This window comes from Marmota marmota, unplaced genomic scaffold (genome assembly GCF_001458135.2).
Source record: "Marmota marmota marmota unplaced genomic scaffold, marMar, whole genome shotgun sequence".
NCBI lineage: Eukaryota > Metazoa > Chordata > Mammalia > Rodentia > Sciuridae > Marmota > Marmota marmota.
Genome location: NW_026000019.1, coordinates 26,910,291 through 26,931,309, shown reverse-complemented (window position 1 = coordinate 26,931,309; position 21,019 = coordinate 26,910,291). Strand labels below are relative to the sequence as shown.

The 21,019-nt window shown below is 35.3% G+C and overlaps 1 protein-coding gene across 3 annotated transcripts in view; it reads left to right on the top strand.

Annotated features, from left to right (window-relative positions):
- The window catches only part of Atf6 (activating transcription factor 6), a 243,737-nt gene that overhangs the window by 46,787 nt on the left and 175,931 nt on the right, over positions 1 to 21,019 (top strand). For all 3 annotated transcript variants that reach the window (XM_015491921.2, XM_048810137.1, XM_048810138.1), the window contains exons 8-9: positions 14,868 to 15,053; positions 15,923 to 16,014. In XM_015491921.2, coding sequence (XP_015347407.1) covers positions 14,868 to 15,053; positions 15,923 to 16,014 — 278 coding nt within the window. The remainder of the gene's footprint in view (positions 1 to 14,867; positions 15,054 to 15,922; positions 16,015 to 21,019) is intronic.

Genomic DNA, 21,019 nt, shown 5'->3' with positions numbered 1-21,019 from the left:
AGAAGAAGTGAATTCAGTTGTTGATAGATGAAATGGTCTATAGTTGTCTATTAGGTCCTTTGATTAATAGTATTTTTAATTCTGATGAATCTTTCCTTAGTTTATATCTGAATGATCTATCCAGTGGTGAGGGAAATGTGTTGAAGTCACTCAGTATTATTGTATTATGTTCTATATGATTCTTAATATTGAGAAGGGTTTGTTTTATGTCTGTAAATACACCATTGTTTGGGTCACAAACATTTATAATCGTTATATCTCGTTTTTGGATGATTCCCTTAACCAGTATGAAGTGACCTTCTTTGCCTTTTCTGATTAATTTTGGCTTAAAGTATACTTTTTTTAATTAAAAAAATCTTTGTAGTTGTAGATGGACAGAATGCCTTTATTTTATTTGTTTATTTTTATGTGGTGCTGAGCATCAAACCCAATGCCTCATGCATGCTAGGCAAGTGCTCTGCCAGTGAGCTACAGCCCCAGTTCTTACTTTATCTTTTATGAGACTAGCTACTCCTGCTTTTTTACGGGTACCATTTGTATTTTCTTTCACCTTCAATCTGTGGATGTCTTTGTAAGATGAGTCTCTTGCAAACAACATATTTTTGGGCCTTGGTTTTTAATCCAATCTGGAATTCTGTTTCTTTTGGTTGAAGAGTTTAGACTCTTTACATTCAGTATTATTACAAAGAGATGATTTTTATTTCCTGCCATTTTGGTTTATTTCTAATGTTTTAATTCAGGCTAGAGTCTTGTTTAATTGACTATTCTAGTGTAATTTATCCCTATGCTGGTTTTCATTTTATTTTTCATTTCTTCTTCATGAAATATTGTTGAGTATGTTTTGTAGTACAGGCTTTGTAGTTATGAATTATTTTAGTTTCTATTTATTGTGGAAGGTTTTTAAAAATATATATATATATTTTTTAGTTGTAGATGGACACCTTTATTTTATTTATTTATTTTTATGTGTTGCTGAGGATTGAACCCAGTGCCTAAAATGTGCTCAGCAAGTACTCTACCATTGAGCTATATAGCTCCAGCCCCAATCATGGAAGGTTTTTATTTCTTCAGTTCTGAAGGATAATTTTGCTGGGTATAATAATCTTGGTTGGCACTGTTTTTCATTCAGAGGTTGGTATATATTATTCTGAGCCCTCCTGGCTTTTAGGATCAGGGTTGAGAAATCACTTGAAATCTGAGTTGGTTTCCTCTAACTGTAACCTGCTGTGTTTTTCTTGCAACTTTCAAAGTTCTATCTTTATTCTATATATTAAGGCATTTCATTATTATGTGTCTTCTGATTATGTCTATTTGGTATTCTGTATGCATCTTGTATTTGAATTTCCATCTTAAGTCCTAATATTTGTGAAGTTTTCTAATATTATTTTATTGAAAAGACTGTGTATTCCTTTAGTTTGTATTTTGGAGGCTTCATCTACCTCAGTGTTTTAAAAATTTTTTTTTTTTTTATGTTGTCCTAGATTTCTTAAATATTCTGCTCATGGTCTCTTTATCTTTTTTTCTTTTTGGTCAACTCTATCTTTAAGATTATATATCTTTAAGATTATATACTTTGTCCTCAAGGTCTGAAAATCTTTTTCCAAAGTGGTCTAATTTATTGGTGATGCTTTCTGTTGAATTTTTTTTGGGGGGGGCAGGTAGAGTACAAGGAATTGAACTCAGGGGCACTAGGCCACTGAGTCCCATCCCAATCTTATTTTGTATTTTATTTAGAGACAAGGTCTCACTGAGCTGCTAAACACCTTGCCATAGCTGAGGCTGGATTTGAACTCAAGATCCTCCTGCCTCAGCCTCCTGAGCTGCTGGGATTACAGGAGTGCACCACTGTGCCCAGCTTTCTATTGAATATTTAATTTGGTTTATTGAGTCTTTCATTTGTAGGATTTTTGTTTCTTTTTCAGTCCTTATTTCTATTGAAGGGATCTTTCACTTCCTATATTTTCTCTCTAATTTCACTTCTTATGTCTTCTTTTAGCTTGTTGAACATTTTAACTATGAACTTTCTAAATTTTTTCTCTGACATTTCTTCCATTGTTGTGTTAGTGGGCTCAGTGTTATGGGTTGTTGGGTGGTTTGTTCCCTTGCTTTTTCATATTGCTTGTATGTCTACCCATATGTTGATGGTTATCACCTTTTCTTTTAAGCAAGGGACTGCTTTGTGATCTTTTTTCTCTTAAGAGACTTGGGTTGGGCAATTATCTGGGTATTGATGTTTTAACCTGGCGTTGGGCCTTTGCTGATCCCAGTATCAACACCATTTGAGAGAAGCCACTGAACCTTATTTACTAAAGTCACTTCAGAGCCAAACCATGTACTATTTAACCCTTTGAAAAGCAAAAAACTTGATATTGTTCTTCACAGTTCCTGACCAGGTATAATCTTGTAGTTAAGTTCATTTCCTGGCTTTCAGGGTATCTAATATTTTCCCTAAGGATCTTCCAACACTTGCTTGGTAAAGCAACATGGGCTTCCTGAGAACAGGAGAAATAGATGAGATGGATCCCAAGAATCTACTTCCATTTTTTTGCTATTTTGAATAATGTTACTTTGACCATTCATATATAACTTTTTCTGGTCTACCTAAAGCCATTTTTTTAAATAAATAAAAAGTATTTATAAATTAGAAAAATTCAGGTTAACTCAATAATCAATGGAAAATATATAAATAGGTATATCATAAAGAAGAATGGAAATTTTAAAAATGAAAGTATCAGTGGCTATATCTTTCGAAGGGTATGTCCTCTGAAAGATTACTGTTATATAACTATGTGAAAGAATATTGTTAACAGAGGAGAATTTGACTGGTTAGAGGTTGTTAAAGAATGTTATTCAAGCACAGTGGAACATGCCTATAATTTCAGTTACTTGATAAGTTGAGGCTGGAGGATCACAGCTAAGCCTGGAGATGTAGCTTAGTGATAGAAAATCACTAGTTTTAACCTTCAGGACTGGGAAAATAAATAATATTCTAGGATTAAAAGTGTTATGGTTTAAATTTTCTGTGGCTCTTACCTCCTGTGATTTTGAGTTCTAAAGGAAAATATTTATAAATCAGTGAGAAAAATGCAAGTTAACCCAATAATCAATGGACAAAATTTATAAATAGATAAATCACAAAGAAAATGCCTTTTTTATAACTCCCCAGTGTCCTGTGTGCACTGTAGTGCTCTCTCTCTCTGTGAGACAATTTATATTTGGTTATAATTTTACATTTAAAAAAACTTGCAGAAGCAAAAATAGTACAGGGAACACCCATCTAGCTAAAGAGCTAGATTCATATTTTAGTATTTCATCTTATTTGCTTGCTATCTATCCATCTGCCTACCTGTCCATCATTTATACACACACACATGAGCACACACATGCCAGCTGGGGTTACTGGCATGTACCAAATATGTCCAGCTAGATTTTTACCCTTTTCTGGAACCACTGTAGGTTAAGCAACACGTCTTTATAATCCTTTACTCATAAATATTTTAATGTGTATTTCCTAAGAAAGGATATTATCTCATACAACCACAGCACAGTCATCATCAGTTTACATTGATAAAATACTTCAGTCAATTCTCAATAATATTATTTTGTCAGTTGATCTAAAATATTTTTTATTGAATTTTGCCCCCTTCTAGTACAGGATCCAATGTGTGGTGAGATATTATATCTAGTTGTTATGTTTCTTCAACCTCCTTTCATCTGAAACATTTTCATAGTCTTTTATCTTTTTGGACATTGACCCTTCTTGTTTTCATATAGTCCTATTTGTTTCTTACAAAATCTATTTGAAGTGGCATTGTTTATTTGCATTTTACCATTGAAGAAATTAATTGGTTAAGTGATTTAACCAAGGTCAAATTGCTAAGAAGGCTGGTATTGATAAAGTATTATGTGCCAGGAACTTTTCTGAGAACATAGCTTGAAAATAATTCCTCTAACCTCTTAACAACCCCTTGAGGTGAATCAGGGCCTAATGAATACAGAATAAGGTACACACTGCAGGATCTCAGAGGAGAGTTTTACTCCCCCCTCCCCTTTTTTAGCTATACTAGGGATTGAACCTAGGGTTGCTCTACATAACTAGATCCCCAGCTCCCCCGCATTTTGTTCCCATATTCAAAGAGGATATTGCTGAGTTGCCCAAGCTGGGCTTGAATTTGCAATCTTCCTGCTTCAGCCTCCTGAGTAGCTGGGGTTACTGGCATGTACCAAATATGTCCAGCTAGAGTTTTACTCTTATAACTCTTTTTCTGCTTCTGAAATGACTATGATTAATTGTTCTGTTTTGTTTTTTTTTTAGTCATAGGAAAAAAATTTAAATCTGAAAATAGGAGCTGGAATGGGGGTAGATATTGCTTTACTTATACAGTTTTTCAGATTGGCTATGAGGTGCATTGTTGGTGGAGTTACTTTTTCTCATTGTTAATTTTCTAGCTGCAGGATATTTCTTTTTACTGAAACTACATTTTTATGCTATAGTATAGCTTACAAAGAATCTTTATGTCTGTCACTTATTTTATCCTTTCCTCAATCACTTGACCTATTATAATAGAGTTAGAATTCAGTCTTGATCTTTTCTCAGTCCAGTGCTGATATCCACTCTGTATTCCATTATGGGGCTTTCCCGTAGCCATGATGCATCTCTAGTCTTATGTTTTGAGGCTATTGATAAGTGGACATTTCAGATTGTCTAAGTCCTGAAACTTGCTGCTCCCTTTTCCCTCCCTTTACAAATGTAGTCTCCTTATGTATAAAAATTAAGGTAGTCATAAGACTCGGTTTTTAAAAATTAAGGCAGCAGATAGTTTTACGTCATGAAGGCCAAAGTTTTATATAAAGTGACCTTATTTGAACAGTTTGGTATTGTCAGATAAAACTTACAGATGTCAGATAAAACTTACTGTTAATCTGAGCTCTCACTAAATATAAAACATTTTAAAATAGATTTTATCCTATGCTTTTCTGTCAAAAATTTTAAGGGTATAGTGATTCATTAAATTGATCCTGATATTGGGATATAGTTTCAAAAGCACTATTCTGGTGTAATTCTCTCTTTTTATAATGTGTAAATAAATCCAAGGAGGAGAAGTGATTTTTTTCAAGCTCTTTCAATTCCCTGAAATGCTAGGTCAAATATTAAAGATTCCTGATTTCCAGCATTGTCATTTAATGACTTAATTACCAGTACAGTAGTCTCCCCTAATCTGTGGGGGATATGTTTCAAGATCTCTAGTGGATGCCTGAAATCATAGCAGTACTGAATGCTATGCTATGTATATTTTGTTTCTCTTATACATACTTACCTATGATAAAGTTTAATTTTTAAAGTAGGCATAGTAGGAGATTAAGAACAACAATAATAAAATAGAATGATTATAATAATATACTATAATAAAATTGCCAGCATCTCTATTCTTATGTTTTGAGGCTGTTGATAAGTAAAATAGCGGTTACTTGAACTCAAGCACTGCCATCCCATGATAGTCAATCAGAACACACATGGCCGCTAAGTGATTAATGAGTAGGTGATGTAGATAGTGAAGATTTACATCTTGGGTGGCATGAGATTTCATCACACTACTCAGAGAAGCGCTGTTTTTTTCTGGAACTTTCCATTTAGTATTTTTAGGCTGTAGTGGCTATAGATAACGGAAACTATGTAGGGGGGACTATTATATTTTTACAGAGTTATAACCATTATTTCTAGGGATAATATGTTATATGGTTTGAATATGAGGTAGCCACCAAAAACTGATGAGACAAATATAGCAGTATATGAAATGATTAGATTATGAGTGCTTTAGCTTAATTGGTGAATTAATCCATTTGATGGATTAATGATTTGAAAGGACTACTGGGTAGTAAGTGTTGACAGGCGAAGGCATGTCTGGAGGAAGTAGGTTACTGGGGCATGCCCTTGAGTTTCATATTGTGTCCCTTGTTTCTTGCCATCTCTCTGCTTCACTGCCACCAAGAGGTGAGCAGTTCTGTGGTGCTCTTCTGCTATGATGTTCAACCTCATCTTGGGCCCAGTGCAATGAAACCAGCTGACTATGGACTAAGCCTCTGAAACTGCAAGCTCAAAATATACTTTTCTTCCTCCCAGTTGTTTTGGCAAGGTATTTTGGGCACAGGGATATTAAGCTGACTAACACAGAAATTGGAACTGGTTTGGAGGATGAATTTGAAAAAGTTTGAAGATGTAGGCTAGAGAAGCTTTAGAATATTGTAAGCAGAGCTGAGTGCTTATTTTGATGGGAGCTTATATGACTAGAGAGCTCATGGGAATGTTGAGATGTGTGAGAGAGAAATGAGAATTCTATTGGATATTGGACTAGAGGCCATTTGTGTTACATTCTGATAAAGAAGTTGCCTGCATTTTGCCCATGTCCTAAGACTTTGTGTTAGGCAGTGTTTAAAGGTGATGGACTAATATTCTGGCAGAGGAAATTTAAGGCAGCACAGTATTCAGTCATGGATATTGCTGGCAGCTTTTAATAGGGTTTATTGTGAGAGCAGCAGAAAGCAGAGTCTGGCCAGAAAAGTGAGTGTAAAATTGGGGCCAAAGATGAAGAGATTTCCACCTCTAAAGAGAAGTTAAGTACTTTTGCACAGAGACAATAGGAAAGATGCCTTGAGGGAATTTCAAAGTCTGCAAAACCCCACCCATTCATTGCAGGTTTAGTGGTGTAGAAGTGAAAATTCATTTAAGAGATCTTGGGGGGTCCCTTCTCCATCTGAGGTTCTTAGGAAGTTGTTTCATCATGCTTAATCACCCAGCTATTTAGAGACCACCAAGCACAGTCCAAGAAGGCCTGGTTACTATTGGAACTGGCCACAGGAGCATCATCCTTGTTGTACTGATTCTGTGGAAATGTAGGACACTGGAGTTAGGGGGTCATGGAGGCTTCCACCAATATTTCAAAGAAAGGCCTGGGAGGTCAGGCAAATTTTGGCAGGGCCAAAATCCCTGCAGGCAGCCTCTGAGAGGGTGATGTGTGAAGATATGAAAAGGAAGCCAAACTGCAATAGAGACTTCCAAAATTAAGAAATGCCAGTAACATGAAACTTATGCTGAGGAAACCACTAGCTGTGGATAGAATCAGGCTAAAAGAAAGCCCACATGAGCAGCAACCAGCAAGGCCAAAGGGGCAGGGGTGGGGCAGGGGACGGCCCATTCTCTTTGAAGATCACATCCCACCACCATGAGTTGGAGATGGAGCTATAGGAAATGTTCGCTTGGCTAGGTCCTATTCCTTCTTTCTTTGCCCCTATTCTTCTCTTTTGGAATTGAAATGTTTACTCTATACCACTGTATGTTGCATATATGTAACTTGCTTTTGATTTTTCTTTTCTTATTTTGCGCTTGAGTTTCACAGGGACTCATAGCCAAGAGTTTGCCTTAAGTCTCAGAGGAGATACTTTGGATTTGGACTTTTGTGAATTCTGAAACTGTTAAGATTATGGGGACTCTTGGAAATGGACTAAGTATATTTTGCATTGTGAGTTGGGCATGAGCTTTTGAGAATCAGGGGTGAAATATTATGGATTGAATATGAAGTATGCCCTCCCAAAGCTCATGAAACAATGTAGAAATATGTGAAATGATTAGATTATAAGAGCTGTAACTTAATCTGTAGATTAATTCATTTGATGGATTAAGGATTTGAAAGGACTACTGTACTAGGTGGTGACTGTTGATAGGTAGAATGTGGTTGGACGATGTAGGTCACTGGGGGCATGCTGTTGGGGTTTATATTCTGTTCCTTGCACCTCACCTCTAATTCTCGGCTGCCATGAGGTAAGCAGCTTCCCTTTACCTTACTTTTTAGCCGATATGCTTACTTTACCTTGGTCCCTTAATGATGGAACGGGCTAACCATGGACTGAATTTCTGAAACTATGAGCTCAAAATAAACTACTCCTCTAAGTTGTTCTGGCCATTCGGTCACAGTGCCCCACATTGACTAAGACAACATGAAACAGGAGTCATAAACTGAAGGTACAGGATATTGTTCTGAGGATCTTTTGATGATTCCTGTATATAGGACTCTGGTCCCTCTGTTCTTCAAGAGGCTATGCCCACAGCATGGCTTTCCTAAGAACGTCTGATGCATACTCCTGCCTTTGCTTCTCTATTAGTTATTCTTTCCCTTCATTCAGAGATGAGATTGGATAAGGCAGTATAGATTTAGAAAGGACTTTGTTATCTTTTCTCATTCTGGAATTATGCTACATATCAGAAGGCATTCTTTGTTAAAAAAAAAAAAAAGAAGGAAAGAATTTGCAGGGTGAAGATTATTTCCTTGGCTAAAGTAGATGGTTCAGTTTGCCAGTAGTGAAACTTCTTTTTAATTTTTGGTAAATGGATACTGATATATGACGTACACACAAAAAATGAGAGAGTAAAATGAAAATTTTGACTGTCATGAAATTGAGAAGAGTGGAGCTAGTATAAATTTCCCCTTTTCTGCTATAAATGAGTTTATGAGAAAAAAGTAGTATACTTAAGATTCTTAACAGAAGTCAAATTAAAATATTTACTTGAACATTTAAAATAGATTGCCACAGGGTTGGGATTGTAGCTCAGTGGTAGAGCGCTTACCTAGCACAGGCAGGACCCGGGTTCGATTCTTAGCACCACATAAAAATAAAGGCATTGTATTGTGTCCATCTACACCTAAAAAAATAAATATTAAAAAAATAAAATAAAATAGATTTCCACAAATTAAATTTGCCAGTGATTTTAGTTATCCACGGTTTTTAGAATGTATCTGTAAATGTGTTTACTACTAAGGTACCCAATAATATACATAATGTAATTTAGAAGAAATGTGCATGGAAATTTACTTTGGCTTATTTAACAGAGACTTAAAGTTTATTTACTTATGCCTTATGTGACAAAGAGGTAAAATTTCTTGTTTATCCATCAGTTTTGAGGGGAAAATTCAGCCAAATGAGAATTGGGATTGATAGAAAAATGTGCAGCAAGCCAGTAATTACTATATGATTCACCCATAGATTATCAATACCTGATCTGACTTAAGTTTACTTTGGAATGTATTTCATAGCATTAAAATATCCTGTTTTGATATCACTTTAACGTACAATCATTCAGTTCTTTGAAGTTCATTTGTTAGCTAACAAGCAGCATCACAGAATCAAGGGTCTGAATAATATATTTTGTAAAAAAAAAAAAAGGATTATAATATTGTTTATCAGTTGAAGCTTTTAAAATTAAAACCAAAATGTAACAGATATAGAACTTTGACTTTTAAATTGATTCAACCTTCAAAAGTAACTTATCCATTTGTGAAAGTTTTCCTTTTACATAAGTGTTTCTTATATTCAACTGAATGCTTGTTTAATAAGCAAAAAACCACATTTTATAGTGCAATGGCACTCAAGGGAGAATATTTTCTACCTGTGGAGTTTTTTCTTTCATTTATTTTCCAAGGCACAGTGCTTGCTGGGAGAGATGTCTGAAGGCAGGATGATCAGAAGCAGGGACTAGCCAGCAGTTTGCTCATTTCAGTATGTGTTAAATCATCTGATATGCCTAGAGGGGAGATGTGTCAATTGATTAATGGGTCAGAGTATTGATTTTATGTTTTCATATTGCTAACAGGAAATTAAGCTTCCAGATATAATCAGTTCCACATGTCTCTTATTTTCAGACAGGCACATAATTAAAGTAACTACACAGTTCATTGAGGTTAGAGTTCCATGCTTGATGCAAGACTTTATATTTGTTATTTAAAAGCAGCGTGATGATAGACATCATTATCTAAAGTACATGTATGAAGACATTAATTGGTGTGAACATACTTTATATACAAACAGAGGTATGAAAAGTTGTTCTATATGTGTAATAAGAATTGTGATGCATTCTGCTGTCATGTATTTAAAAATTAAACCAATAAAAAAAAAAGAGAGAAAAAAAGATTTCATCTCACTTTAGTCAGAATGGCAGCTATTATGAAGACAACAATAAGTGTTGGCGAGGATTTAGGGAAAAAGGCACACTCATAAATTCTGGTGGGACTGCAAATTGGTGCAGCCAATATGGAAAGCAGTATGGAGATTCCTTGGAAAACTTGGGATGGAACCACCATTTGACCCAGCTATCCCTCTCCTCTGTCTATACCCAAAAGACTTAAAAACAGCACACTATAGGGACACAGCCACATCAATGTTTATAGCAGCACAATTCACAATAGCTAAACTGTGGAACCAACCTAGATGCCCTTCAGTAGATGAATGGATTAAAAAATGTGGCATATATACACAATGGAATATTACTCAACAATAAAAGAGAATAAAATCATGGCATTTGCAGGCAAATGGATGTAGTTGGAGAAGATAATGCTAAGTGAAGTTAGCCAATCCCCCAAAAATAAATGGTGAATGTTTTCTCTGATATAAGGTGACTGACTCATAGTGGGTTAGAGAGAGGGAACATGGAATGAATAGACGAACTCTAGATAGGGCAGAGGGATGGGAGGGGAAGAGAGGGGGCAGAGAGTTAGCAATGATGGTAGAATGTGATAGATATCATTATCTAAAGTAGAGGTATGAAGACATGAATTGGGGGCTGGGGATGTGGCTCAAGTGGTAGCGCACTCGCCTGGCATGTGTGTGGCCCCGGGTTCGATCCTCAGCACCACATATAAACAAAGATGTTGTGTCTGCCAAAAACTAAAAAATAAATAAATAAATATTAAAAAATTCTCTCTCTCTCTCTCTCTCTTTAAAAAAAAGACATGAATTGGTGTCAACATACTTTATATACAAACAGAGATATGAAAAATTGTGGTCTATATGTGTAATAAGAATTGTGATGCATTCCACTGTCATGTGTTTAAAAAATGAAAGCAATTAAAAAAAAAAGCAGCATGGAACCATTGTATAAGTACGTTTGGGCTTGGAGTGAACTGACCTTTAACCTTGGCCCTTCTACTCTCTAACAGTAAATCCAATAATGAGGCTTATTTTAAGGAATTTTAAAAACTGTAGTAATTTCAACAAATGGAGATGATTTAAATATTTTATGAAACATCAAAATAATAAAAATCCTATAGTGCTGTTCTCATTGCATGCCAGAGATGATTATGATGCATCATATGTGCAAAAATCAATTTACTAAACAGAATTTACAGAGTAGCCTGGCGCAGTGGCGCATGCTTGTAATCCCAGCTGCTTGGGAAGCTGAGGCAGGAGGATCTCCAGTTCAAAGCCAACCTCAGCAAAAGCAAGGTGCTAAGCAACTCAGTGAGACCCTGTTTCTAAATAAAATACAAAATAGGGCTGGGGATGTGGCTCAGAGGTCAAGTGCCCTTGAGTTCAATCCCTGTTTCCCCCCTCCCCACCAAAAAAAAAAAAAAAAAAAAAANGCCAAGTATGGCCCCAAGAGATCATCAGCAGAAGATGACTATGCCCACCCCAGGATGCCCTGCATGGGCCAGGTTTGGGCACTGAACTGTTGGCTGGATGTCCCATGGCAACACTTTGTGGCAGGGAGAAGTAATGGCAGTAGCAGGCATCCCTGGCTCCAGGGTTTCCTTGCCTAACCCTCCCCTAAGCTGCATAAGTGCCCAATTGTTTTAGCCAATTCACAAGATGGTAAGAACACTCACCTTTTATAAGTTAAAAAATAATACAGTCATATTTTCACCTGACATTTTTGACAAAATTCATCCTGTTTTCTAGACGTTTGGGAGTGAATTGGAAGGTGCTACAGGTTTAACTGGAAAGAGCTTGCTGCCCTTGAGTCAGGAGCCCCAGCCCTGCCCTTTACTAGCTAGGCGGTCTCGCAGGAAATATTCCACCTCCCAGGATCTCAATGTCCTTTTGAGACAATCTGTGACCTCTGAGGTCCTCCCTTGCTTCTGTATCCACACTCTGTTCAAGGGAAGCTTTAGTCTTATTCTAAGCATCATTCAGAGCTTCCTGGTCTGGTCTCTCAGGTTTTACTTCACTTCTGTTCTCCAGTTCCCAAGTACCTACAAGCTCACAAAATATCCCTATGGTTATCAAGTATCTCAAGGTAAGGAAAAGATTGAAGCCAGTATGTCTGATGTCAAGCAGTCAAATGTCAAAAGATAGCTATATAATACAAGAATAAAGATGACACACTTCAGGTGTCAAAGATAATCTACTGTTTTTTAATCCAAATTATGATGGCCAAGTTAAGACCTGTGTTTGTTGTAGGATTAAATTAGTAAGCAACACATTGGAGACAGTTTAACAGGGTGCTTAAGTGGTTCTTTTTTTTTTTTTTTTTTTGGTAGGAAGCATGTGGATTGACACCCTTTGAAACTTTAGTATTGCATAATATGCAGGTTCTTTTCTTGTTTATAGAAATACCCAATTCTTGTTTGAAATTTATTAAACAGTGTGCCATCTGTATGCCTCCCCAGATTCCATAGGTTATGTGACCTTTAAAAAAAGGTTGCCTTTGACCTAACTTTTAGTATGAACTCTTCCATCTGGAACCTTCTTTTTTGTGTACTTGTTCAGTGCTCAGTGTACTTCAGCACTCTGTTATTAAGTATTAATTATGGACACTGGCATTCTCAGGAATAATGACAATAACTAAAAATAACATTAGATTGAACAGAGTGGTATTTTCCAGAGAATAGTTTGAAATTGGTGAATAATCAATCCATCATGGCTTGCTGCTGCTACTGCTGTGTGTGTGTGTGTGTGTGTGTGTGAGAGAGAGAGAGAGAGAGGGAGAGAGAGAACATTATTGAAGAGTGGGATAGTTGGATAGTTGTTACACAGGGGAAATTTTTATAGATGATGATTGTAATCATATAATTAGCACACTTGTGAAGTTAAAAAAGAAAAAAACACCCTTTTTTGATATTTCATATAACATTTCTTCTTGTAGGTTATGATTGAGAGTTTGTTGACAGTACTTGGTGCTGAGAGATCACATGATTGGTTCTGGCATACCTGTTTCTAGGAAATGTATTTGGATGGGAATTATGTTACTATTTTAAAACAAATTGATATGAAATTTTTAAATTTACTGATTGAGTTATGGAACACCCCACAGCAGGATATTTATTTTTTAAAGTCCATTCCAAAGTACATAGACGTCAATATTTTAGGCATCTGTATACTTAACACTAATCAATTTAAATATTATTCTCTGGTGCTTTTTTATGGATTTAATTTTTGTTACCTCTTTCCCTTAATTCCCCCGCCCCTGAATTAGACTAATGTTATTATAATGGTTTCTATAACTTAGTTTAGAAAACTTAACAAAAATAACTTGGTTCAATTAGTTTTTATTATGGTAGATATTGTGGGTATTTAACAAAAAAAGTAGTATCAGACATGGTTTTGGTTTCCAGGTTGAAAAGCTAGGTAAAGTGAACATTCTTAAAATAGTTGAGACCATTGGAGTGTTCTGGTGTATCTCCCAAATAATAAGGGAATAAGATGTTCAGAGAAAATTTAAATATCAAATAAGGATAATTGGAATTTAGAGGGACCTTAGAACAAAGTCAGTAGAGGAGATGACATCCCAAATAGGAACAAACAGTATGAATAAAGAAATCATTTAGACATGTGAGGAGATTATTAAGTAGCCTTAAATGAGAAGATTAGAGGATATAGCATGAATAGTTGTATAGTTAGGGCAGAAAGTATCCTTAGGTAGGGAGTGATCACATTAGGGAAGGATTTGAAAATAAGAGTGGGTAGCTGGGAAGTATGAATAGCTTGTCTTTGCAATGGATTGGTAAGATAAACATTTGGAGGGTTGTTTTAGAATTGGTGGACAAGATAAAACCAAAGACAATTCAAATAGGCATCTATTTCAGTAGTCTGGGTAAGTTAGTGAGTGCCTGTGTTAAGAGAATGTTAGTGGAAATAGGAAGGGATAACTAAGACACATATTTACTGAAAGAAAGTTGGTCATTAGCATATATTTCACACATTATTTGGTGAGTAAATGAGGGATTGGGAGTGGGAATGAATATAGAGAATAAAAGATATAATAATGATCATTTCCTCCTTTATATTCTGAGAAATACTATTGATAGAAGATGGATAGATTTTTAAAAAATCTAGGTAGAGGGAAATGTGTTCACTTTTCACGTATTGAATTTGAATGGATTCTACAAGTAGAAGTAGTCTTATAAGTAATTGGATATATGGCTTTGGAGCATAGTCAATTAATTTAGGGACAGAGATGTTGATTAAAGATGTATATATCATTGGTCCTCTGTATCTCTGTGTTCCATATTCAGTTGATTTAATCAACTGAGATAGAAAACATTCAGAAAAATATTACTTCTGTGTTGTACATATATAGACTTTTTTCCTTGTTATTATTTCCTAAACAATATGGTACAATGGCTACTTACACATTATAGTAGATATAATAAGTAATCTAGAGATGGTTTACAATATACAAGAGGATATGAGTAGGTTATATGCAGAAACTAAACCATTTTATATAAGGGTCTTGAGTATCTGCAGATTTTGGTAACTGGGGAGTTCTGAAACCAGTTCCTCATGAATACTGAAGAGTAACTATGTATGCTTATGTATTTAAAGGAACTTTCTAAGGGAGTGTCTAAAGAGAAAATTGGAAGATCAATAAATAAGCTTTAGGAACACTTCAGAAGAAATTATTTAACATTTAGGTTCCCAGAAGCCTTATTTCATCTTTTGATTTTTATTTACTTAGTTTGAACAGTACATTTTAAAAGCTGTTTTAAGATATAGTTTTAAGCACAGTAGTTTAAAAATAATTGTTTAAATCAATATATCCCAATCTATTTTGATCTGATTCTAAAATCATAATATTCTGATTTTTTCCTAACTTTTCCTAGATTGCTGTGCTAAGGAGGCAACAACGTATGATAAAAAATCGAGAGTCGGCTTGTCAGTCACGAAAGAAAAAGAAAGAATATATGCTAGGGTTAGAGGCTAGATTAAAGGCTGCCCTTTCAGAAAATGAGCAACTGAAGAAAGAGAATGGGTCACTGAAACGGCAATTGGACGAAGTTGTATCAGAGGTGAGTGTGATGGAGCCTGCTAAGATGGGTTAAAGTTGTTTTTTCTTATAAATTAATAAACTTTTACATCTTAAATGATATAAAACAATAGTGCCAGGAAAACAAGAGTATGATAAGTCCAAAAACATTTTTCAATAAGGATAAAATTTGAAAGATGATCTTTTGAACTGTACTTCCCAATCTATTTAGAAGTCTTCTTCTTTTCTTAGGTTTCTCCTAACTCATTACCTTAGTACCTTCTATACTCCTGACTAAGTGAATCAGATTGAGACTCCTGGATAGTCCTATGAGGGCTTCCCTTTTAAAAAAGAAAATATAAAGTAAAATGTTATCTTTTCTCTGTCTACCTGCACTGCTTTTTGCCTTCTGTTGTCATACTGCTCCCAGGGTTAATCATCTCTCCTCAGTTCTGTTCATAAAATCTGCTGCCTTAGGATTTCCCACTGCAGTGGAGTTCTGAACCAAATAGATACCTATTCAGTGGGATTTCTTATACTGTTTTTTCTATCTTAACCCCTGAGCACGTGGTAACACTCCAGTGCATTGGTGAAAACAGTGATTTTAAAGACAGGGAGACAGACTACACAAGTGATTCAAAATTCTTTGGGGATTCATGAAAATATAAAACTATTGAATTCTCTGCTCTATTTGTTTCTCTTTGACTTCTCTCTTTTGGAAAAGAAATCTTGGAAGGCTCTACTTCAGTATTTCGAAAAGAACTATTTTCTCAACTTTGAGTTTTGTTTTTGTTTTTAAATAAGAAAAGGCATTCATATAGCTAGTAAAGAGGAAAGTTTTTCTTTAAGGTAATGCTTTTTGTGAGATTGATTATGTAGTTTAATTGTATTTCATGTGGTCATTTCCTTTAGAACCAGAGGCTTAAAGTCCCTAGTCCAAAGCGAAGAGCTATCTGTGTCATGATAGTTTTGGCATTTGTAATACTGAACTATGGCCCCATGAGGTAAGTATGTAGCTATTTGTTTTGGATAATAATGCTAAAAATTGGAATACTCATTGTTTGTTATTCTTTAGCTCTAGTAGTAATCTAGAGATAAACTGATATGTTTAGAACAAAATCAGCATCCTAGATACGTAGGGATACGTAAAGAGTAATTGGATAGGAGCCATACCTTCAAATATATCATGATCTAACTGGGAGAAGAGACATGTAACTATGGTATAATATGGTGAGTATAATTACTGCAGTATGAACAAAGTACTGAAAGAACATAAATGAGAGTGCAGGTTCTTAGGGTGACAGTTTATGACATATTGATAACTGTAACAACACATTTTTTGTTGAATGATTGAATGACAAGGGAAATCCCCAATGAGGAATCTGAACTTTGAAGTGTAATACCAGTTTTCCAGATGGAAAGTGTGGGAAAGACATGTCAAATAGGGGAAACAGCGTGTTTAAAGGCACCATGATGAAATGGTATGACGTTTTCAGAAAAAAGTGAAAAGTTTGGTGTCTCTTACAGATACAAGGAGTGTGCATGAGCCCCTTGGGCATATATGGAGCCAGATAATGAAGGGCACTTTTATACAATGAGACATCCCTAAGTTTTTAGGCAGAGGGTAATGTAATCAGCTTTGTGTATCTGGGAGATGACTGTGAGGGTTATATTGAGAATGGACTGGATCAAAGGGAGAGTAGTGGCAGAGACCATTGCTTTCTTTCAGGTAATAAATGAGAGTCTAAACTTGAACCATGGCTATCAAGGATGAACTATCTCAGATACAGACTCTGAGATTTAATACCTGGTACAATGAGGACATAAGGAAGAAAAAAAGGGAAATTAAAGATAATTCCAAAATTTCTATGTTAAGAGACTGAATGGTGATACAGTTATCTGAAGTAGCAATCAGAAACATGGACAGTTTATGATGACAATACGGTTTTTATTTTTAGCATGGGAAGTTTGGGACAGTGACTGAGTACTGACATTACTATTATGGACACATAGGTAGATAGTGGTAGTGGAGTAAATGAGATTATCCAAGGAGAATGAGTAGACAAAGGAGAGTAATAAGAACATGAACAGGGGCTGGGGATATAACTCAGTTGGTAGAGTGCTTGCCTAGTGTGCATAAGGCCTTGGGTTCAATATCCAGCACCACCAAAAAAACAAAAAAGAACATGAACAATAGAACAAGAAAATCAGAGCAAACAGGGTTAGGGACAGAATCAAAGAAATGGTTTTCTTAAGCTAAGATAAAAAGAATTTCAAGGTGGTCTTGGGCAATGGTATCATATGCTGCTGAGAGTTTGGGAGAGGCAGAAAATGGAATTTGATAATTAACAGGTCAATGGTAGTCTTGAAAAGCAGATTTATTAGGGGAAGACATGGAGTCTAGCTTAGTTAGTTGAAAACTGAAAGGAGCTATGAGTTGAATAATTTTCTCTCTCTTTGTTATTAGGCAGTATGGGGGATTGAGTCCAGGGGTGCTTTACCACTGAGCTAAACACCCAGCTGTTTTATTTTTTATTTTGAATAGGGTCTTGCTAAGTTGCCAAGGCCAGCCTCAAATTTGTGATCCTCCTGCCTCAGCCTCCACAGTAGTTGGGATAATAGGCATGTGCCACCATTCCTGGTGAATAATCTTTTTTTTATTAATGAAGTTAGTTATGAAGATTATCAAGCTGTAGAGAAAGTTGTTATAAACCCACTTAAACCCATTGTCTAGCTTCATTAATTATCAACATTTGCCAGTTTTCCTGAAAAGACTTTAGGAAGTCAAGACAGTGAGTATGGACTATCCTTTAAAGAACTTTGGGATAAAAAGGTGATAAGAAAATGGCAGGATTAAATAGTTTCTTTTTAGGCTATAAGAAACTTTAGTGGATGCTCATTTAGCTTTTGGTTAATTTTTAGTGAAATTTACTTCTTAGAAATCATTATGTGTTTAAAACTAATTATGTTATCTTCCTTTATTTTTCTCTCCCTGCTGCAAGCCTGCAGCCAGACTTAACTGTCCTAATTCTTGACCTATTTGTCCTATGATTTCGTTTTCAAATCCTCTCACGGCTCCAATTCCTCTCAAACTGACTTGCTTCAGTGTTCAGCCTTACAAAAGGCTTTGTGCTTGTCACTGATGATCAGTGTACATGTTGGAAGGTGATATCCTGGTCTGAATGCATTTCCTCAGATATATTCTGACCTATGTAGAATGTAGTGAAATACTTACTTCCAAAGAGTTCCCCCGCCCTTTTTTTCCCCATGCAGCCTTATATCATTGGCTCTATCATTGAGTCACCCCTTTTTTATTTTGAGACAGTGTCTCACTAAGTTGCCCAGGCTAACCTTCAGCTTGAGATCCTCTTGCATCAGCTTCCTGAATTGCTAGGATTATAGGCATGTGTAACTGTACTGGGCGTATGTTGACTTTTTTTTTTAAGAGTGTATTATTAACTTAAATTCTGTATCTTTTTCACAGGTTTGATAGATACCTTAGGTCACTCTCATTTTATTTCTGGATAGCATCTGACAGCTAGTATATATTTTATATTAAGCTTTTGTTGTCATTTGGTATCAGTACAACTCTCTAGAGCATTTGATATTTCATCATGGAATCACCAGAGACCCATATACTGTTAAATGAATGAACTAAGATAATTCTTTTTTTTTTAATTTTTATTTATTTTTTTTATTAGTTGTTCAAAACATTACAAAGTTCTTGACATATCATATTTCATACATTTGATTCAAGCGGATTATGAACTCCCATTTTTACCCTATATACATAATGCAGATTCACATCGGTTACATAACCACTTTTTTGAACTAAGATATTTCATTGTGAAAATGTCATAAATTTCTGAGTTTATCTATTTAAAAAAATTCATACTGTACTAGACATATTATATAGGATATGCAAAAAAGACACCTGAAATAAACATTTGAATTATTAAAAATGTTTTTACTACATTCTTCATCATATGCCATTGACATTTTGCCCATATTCGTCATTTAAAGTTATTCTGACATTTTAATTTTTGTGTTTGTTTCTGGGTTAATAAAGGAGAAAAGAAACATGCTAATTTAAACTTTATCTTCCTGAATTAGGAAGTTGAAAATAAATTCTGCAAATAAACTGAGCCAAATTTCCATATAGTGAATACCAGGAAGACTCAAAACAAAGCATGTTATACTGGTATTCCCCAGTATCAAGGAAGACTCCATGGTTATAGGATATTTGGTAGAACTTCTCCAGCTATACTTAAGTCTAATTATCCAAGTTGTCTCTCTTCAAAAAATTATTTACATATTTAGTTGACACATCATCGTGTACATATTTATAGGGTACAGTGTGATATTTCAATGTATCAGTACAATGTATAATGATCATATTAGGGTTATTGGCATATTTGTCACCTGAAACATTTATCATTTGTGCTGAGAACATTTAAGATCCTTTCTACTAGATATTTTAAATTATACAATTAATTGTCATCAAACACAATTACCTACTGTGCTATAGAACATTAAAAGTTATTTCTCTTATCCACTTATAACCTTGTACCAAATTACCATCTCTCCATCCTTCCTTCTCCTTCCCAGCCTCTAGTAACTACTTTTTGACTCTCTGCTTCTATAAGATCAGCTTTTGTGTGTGTGTGGTACTGGGGATTGAACCCAGGGGCACTTAACTACTGAGCCACATCCCCAGCCCTTTTTATTTATTTATTTTTTGAGACAGGGTTTCCTAAGTTGCTGAGAGCTTTGCTAAATTGCCGAGGCTGGCTTTGAATTTATAATCCTCCAGCCTCTGCTTCCTTAGCCACTGGAAGTACAGGCGTGTGCTATTTCGCCCAGCTATGAGTTCAACTTTTTAATTTTAAGATGTCTTTTATTTAATAACTTTTTTTCCTTGACTTTCTTCCATGGCCTGTTGAGGAAAATTGAGCCATAGGTTGTAATCATTGTCTTGTATTTAAATATTGGATTTTAAAGGTAACCATTAGTAACTTTGCCCTGAAGATTCTAACTTTCATGATTGCAGAAGCTGTTCCTTTTCCTTTTTTATGTATCTTAATGTTTTAATTTATTTTTAATTACCAGAGTAATAAATGAAAGTAGAATAATGATTACTGGGGTTTGGAAAGGGTGCAGGTAGAGTAGAAAAAGTATGGTTGGATTTGATCAGGGGATGCTTGTATGCAGTTGTGGAAATACCACAAAAACAATTTTTAGAAAGTATAAAACTATGTAGAGTTAAAAAATGAAAGGCACCAGGTGCAGTGGCACATGGCTCGGGAGTCTGAGGCAAGAGGATTGCAAGTTTGAGGCTAGTTTGGAAAATTTAGAGAAATCCTGTCTCAAAATAAAAAATAAAACAGGATATCTCAATGGTAAAATACCTCTGGGTTCAGTCTCCAGTACCAAAACAACATCATCAACAACAAAAAAACTAAACAAATAAAAAGACTTCATGACTACCTTTCTCCTAACCCACTTCCTTTTCTCCAGTCTACTCTTATAATTATTTTTTTTTAACAGATTTTCAAACCTACATTATTTTACTAGTTGAGTCAGAATATATATATATATATATATATATGCCACAGTCTGGCGTGCTGGTGAGAGTTCGGGAATAAAGAGTTGCTGTTTGAACCTACAAGTGCTTCGTGGCAGCTCGGTTATTTGTGCCCAGCCAGACTGCGGCGCATATATATATATATATATATATTTTTTTTTTGGTGGGGGAGTAGAAGTTTATTGTATTAGACAAAGGGCAATGAAGGGAGGGGAGATGAAATGAGAATAGGAAAGACATCAGAATGACTTGGACATAACTTTCCTATGATCATGTATGAATACTCAACCAGCGAAACTCCACATCATATACAAACACAAGAATGGGAAGTCATACTCCATATATGTATAACATGTCAAAATACCTTCCATTGTTATGTATATCCAAAAAGAACAAATTAAAAAAAAAAAAAAAAAAGAGGCTTC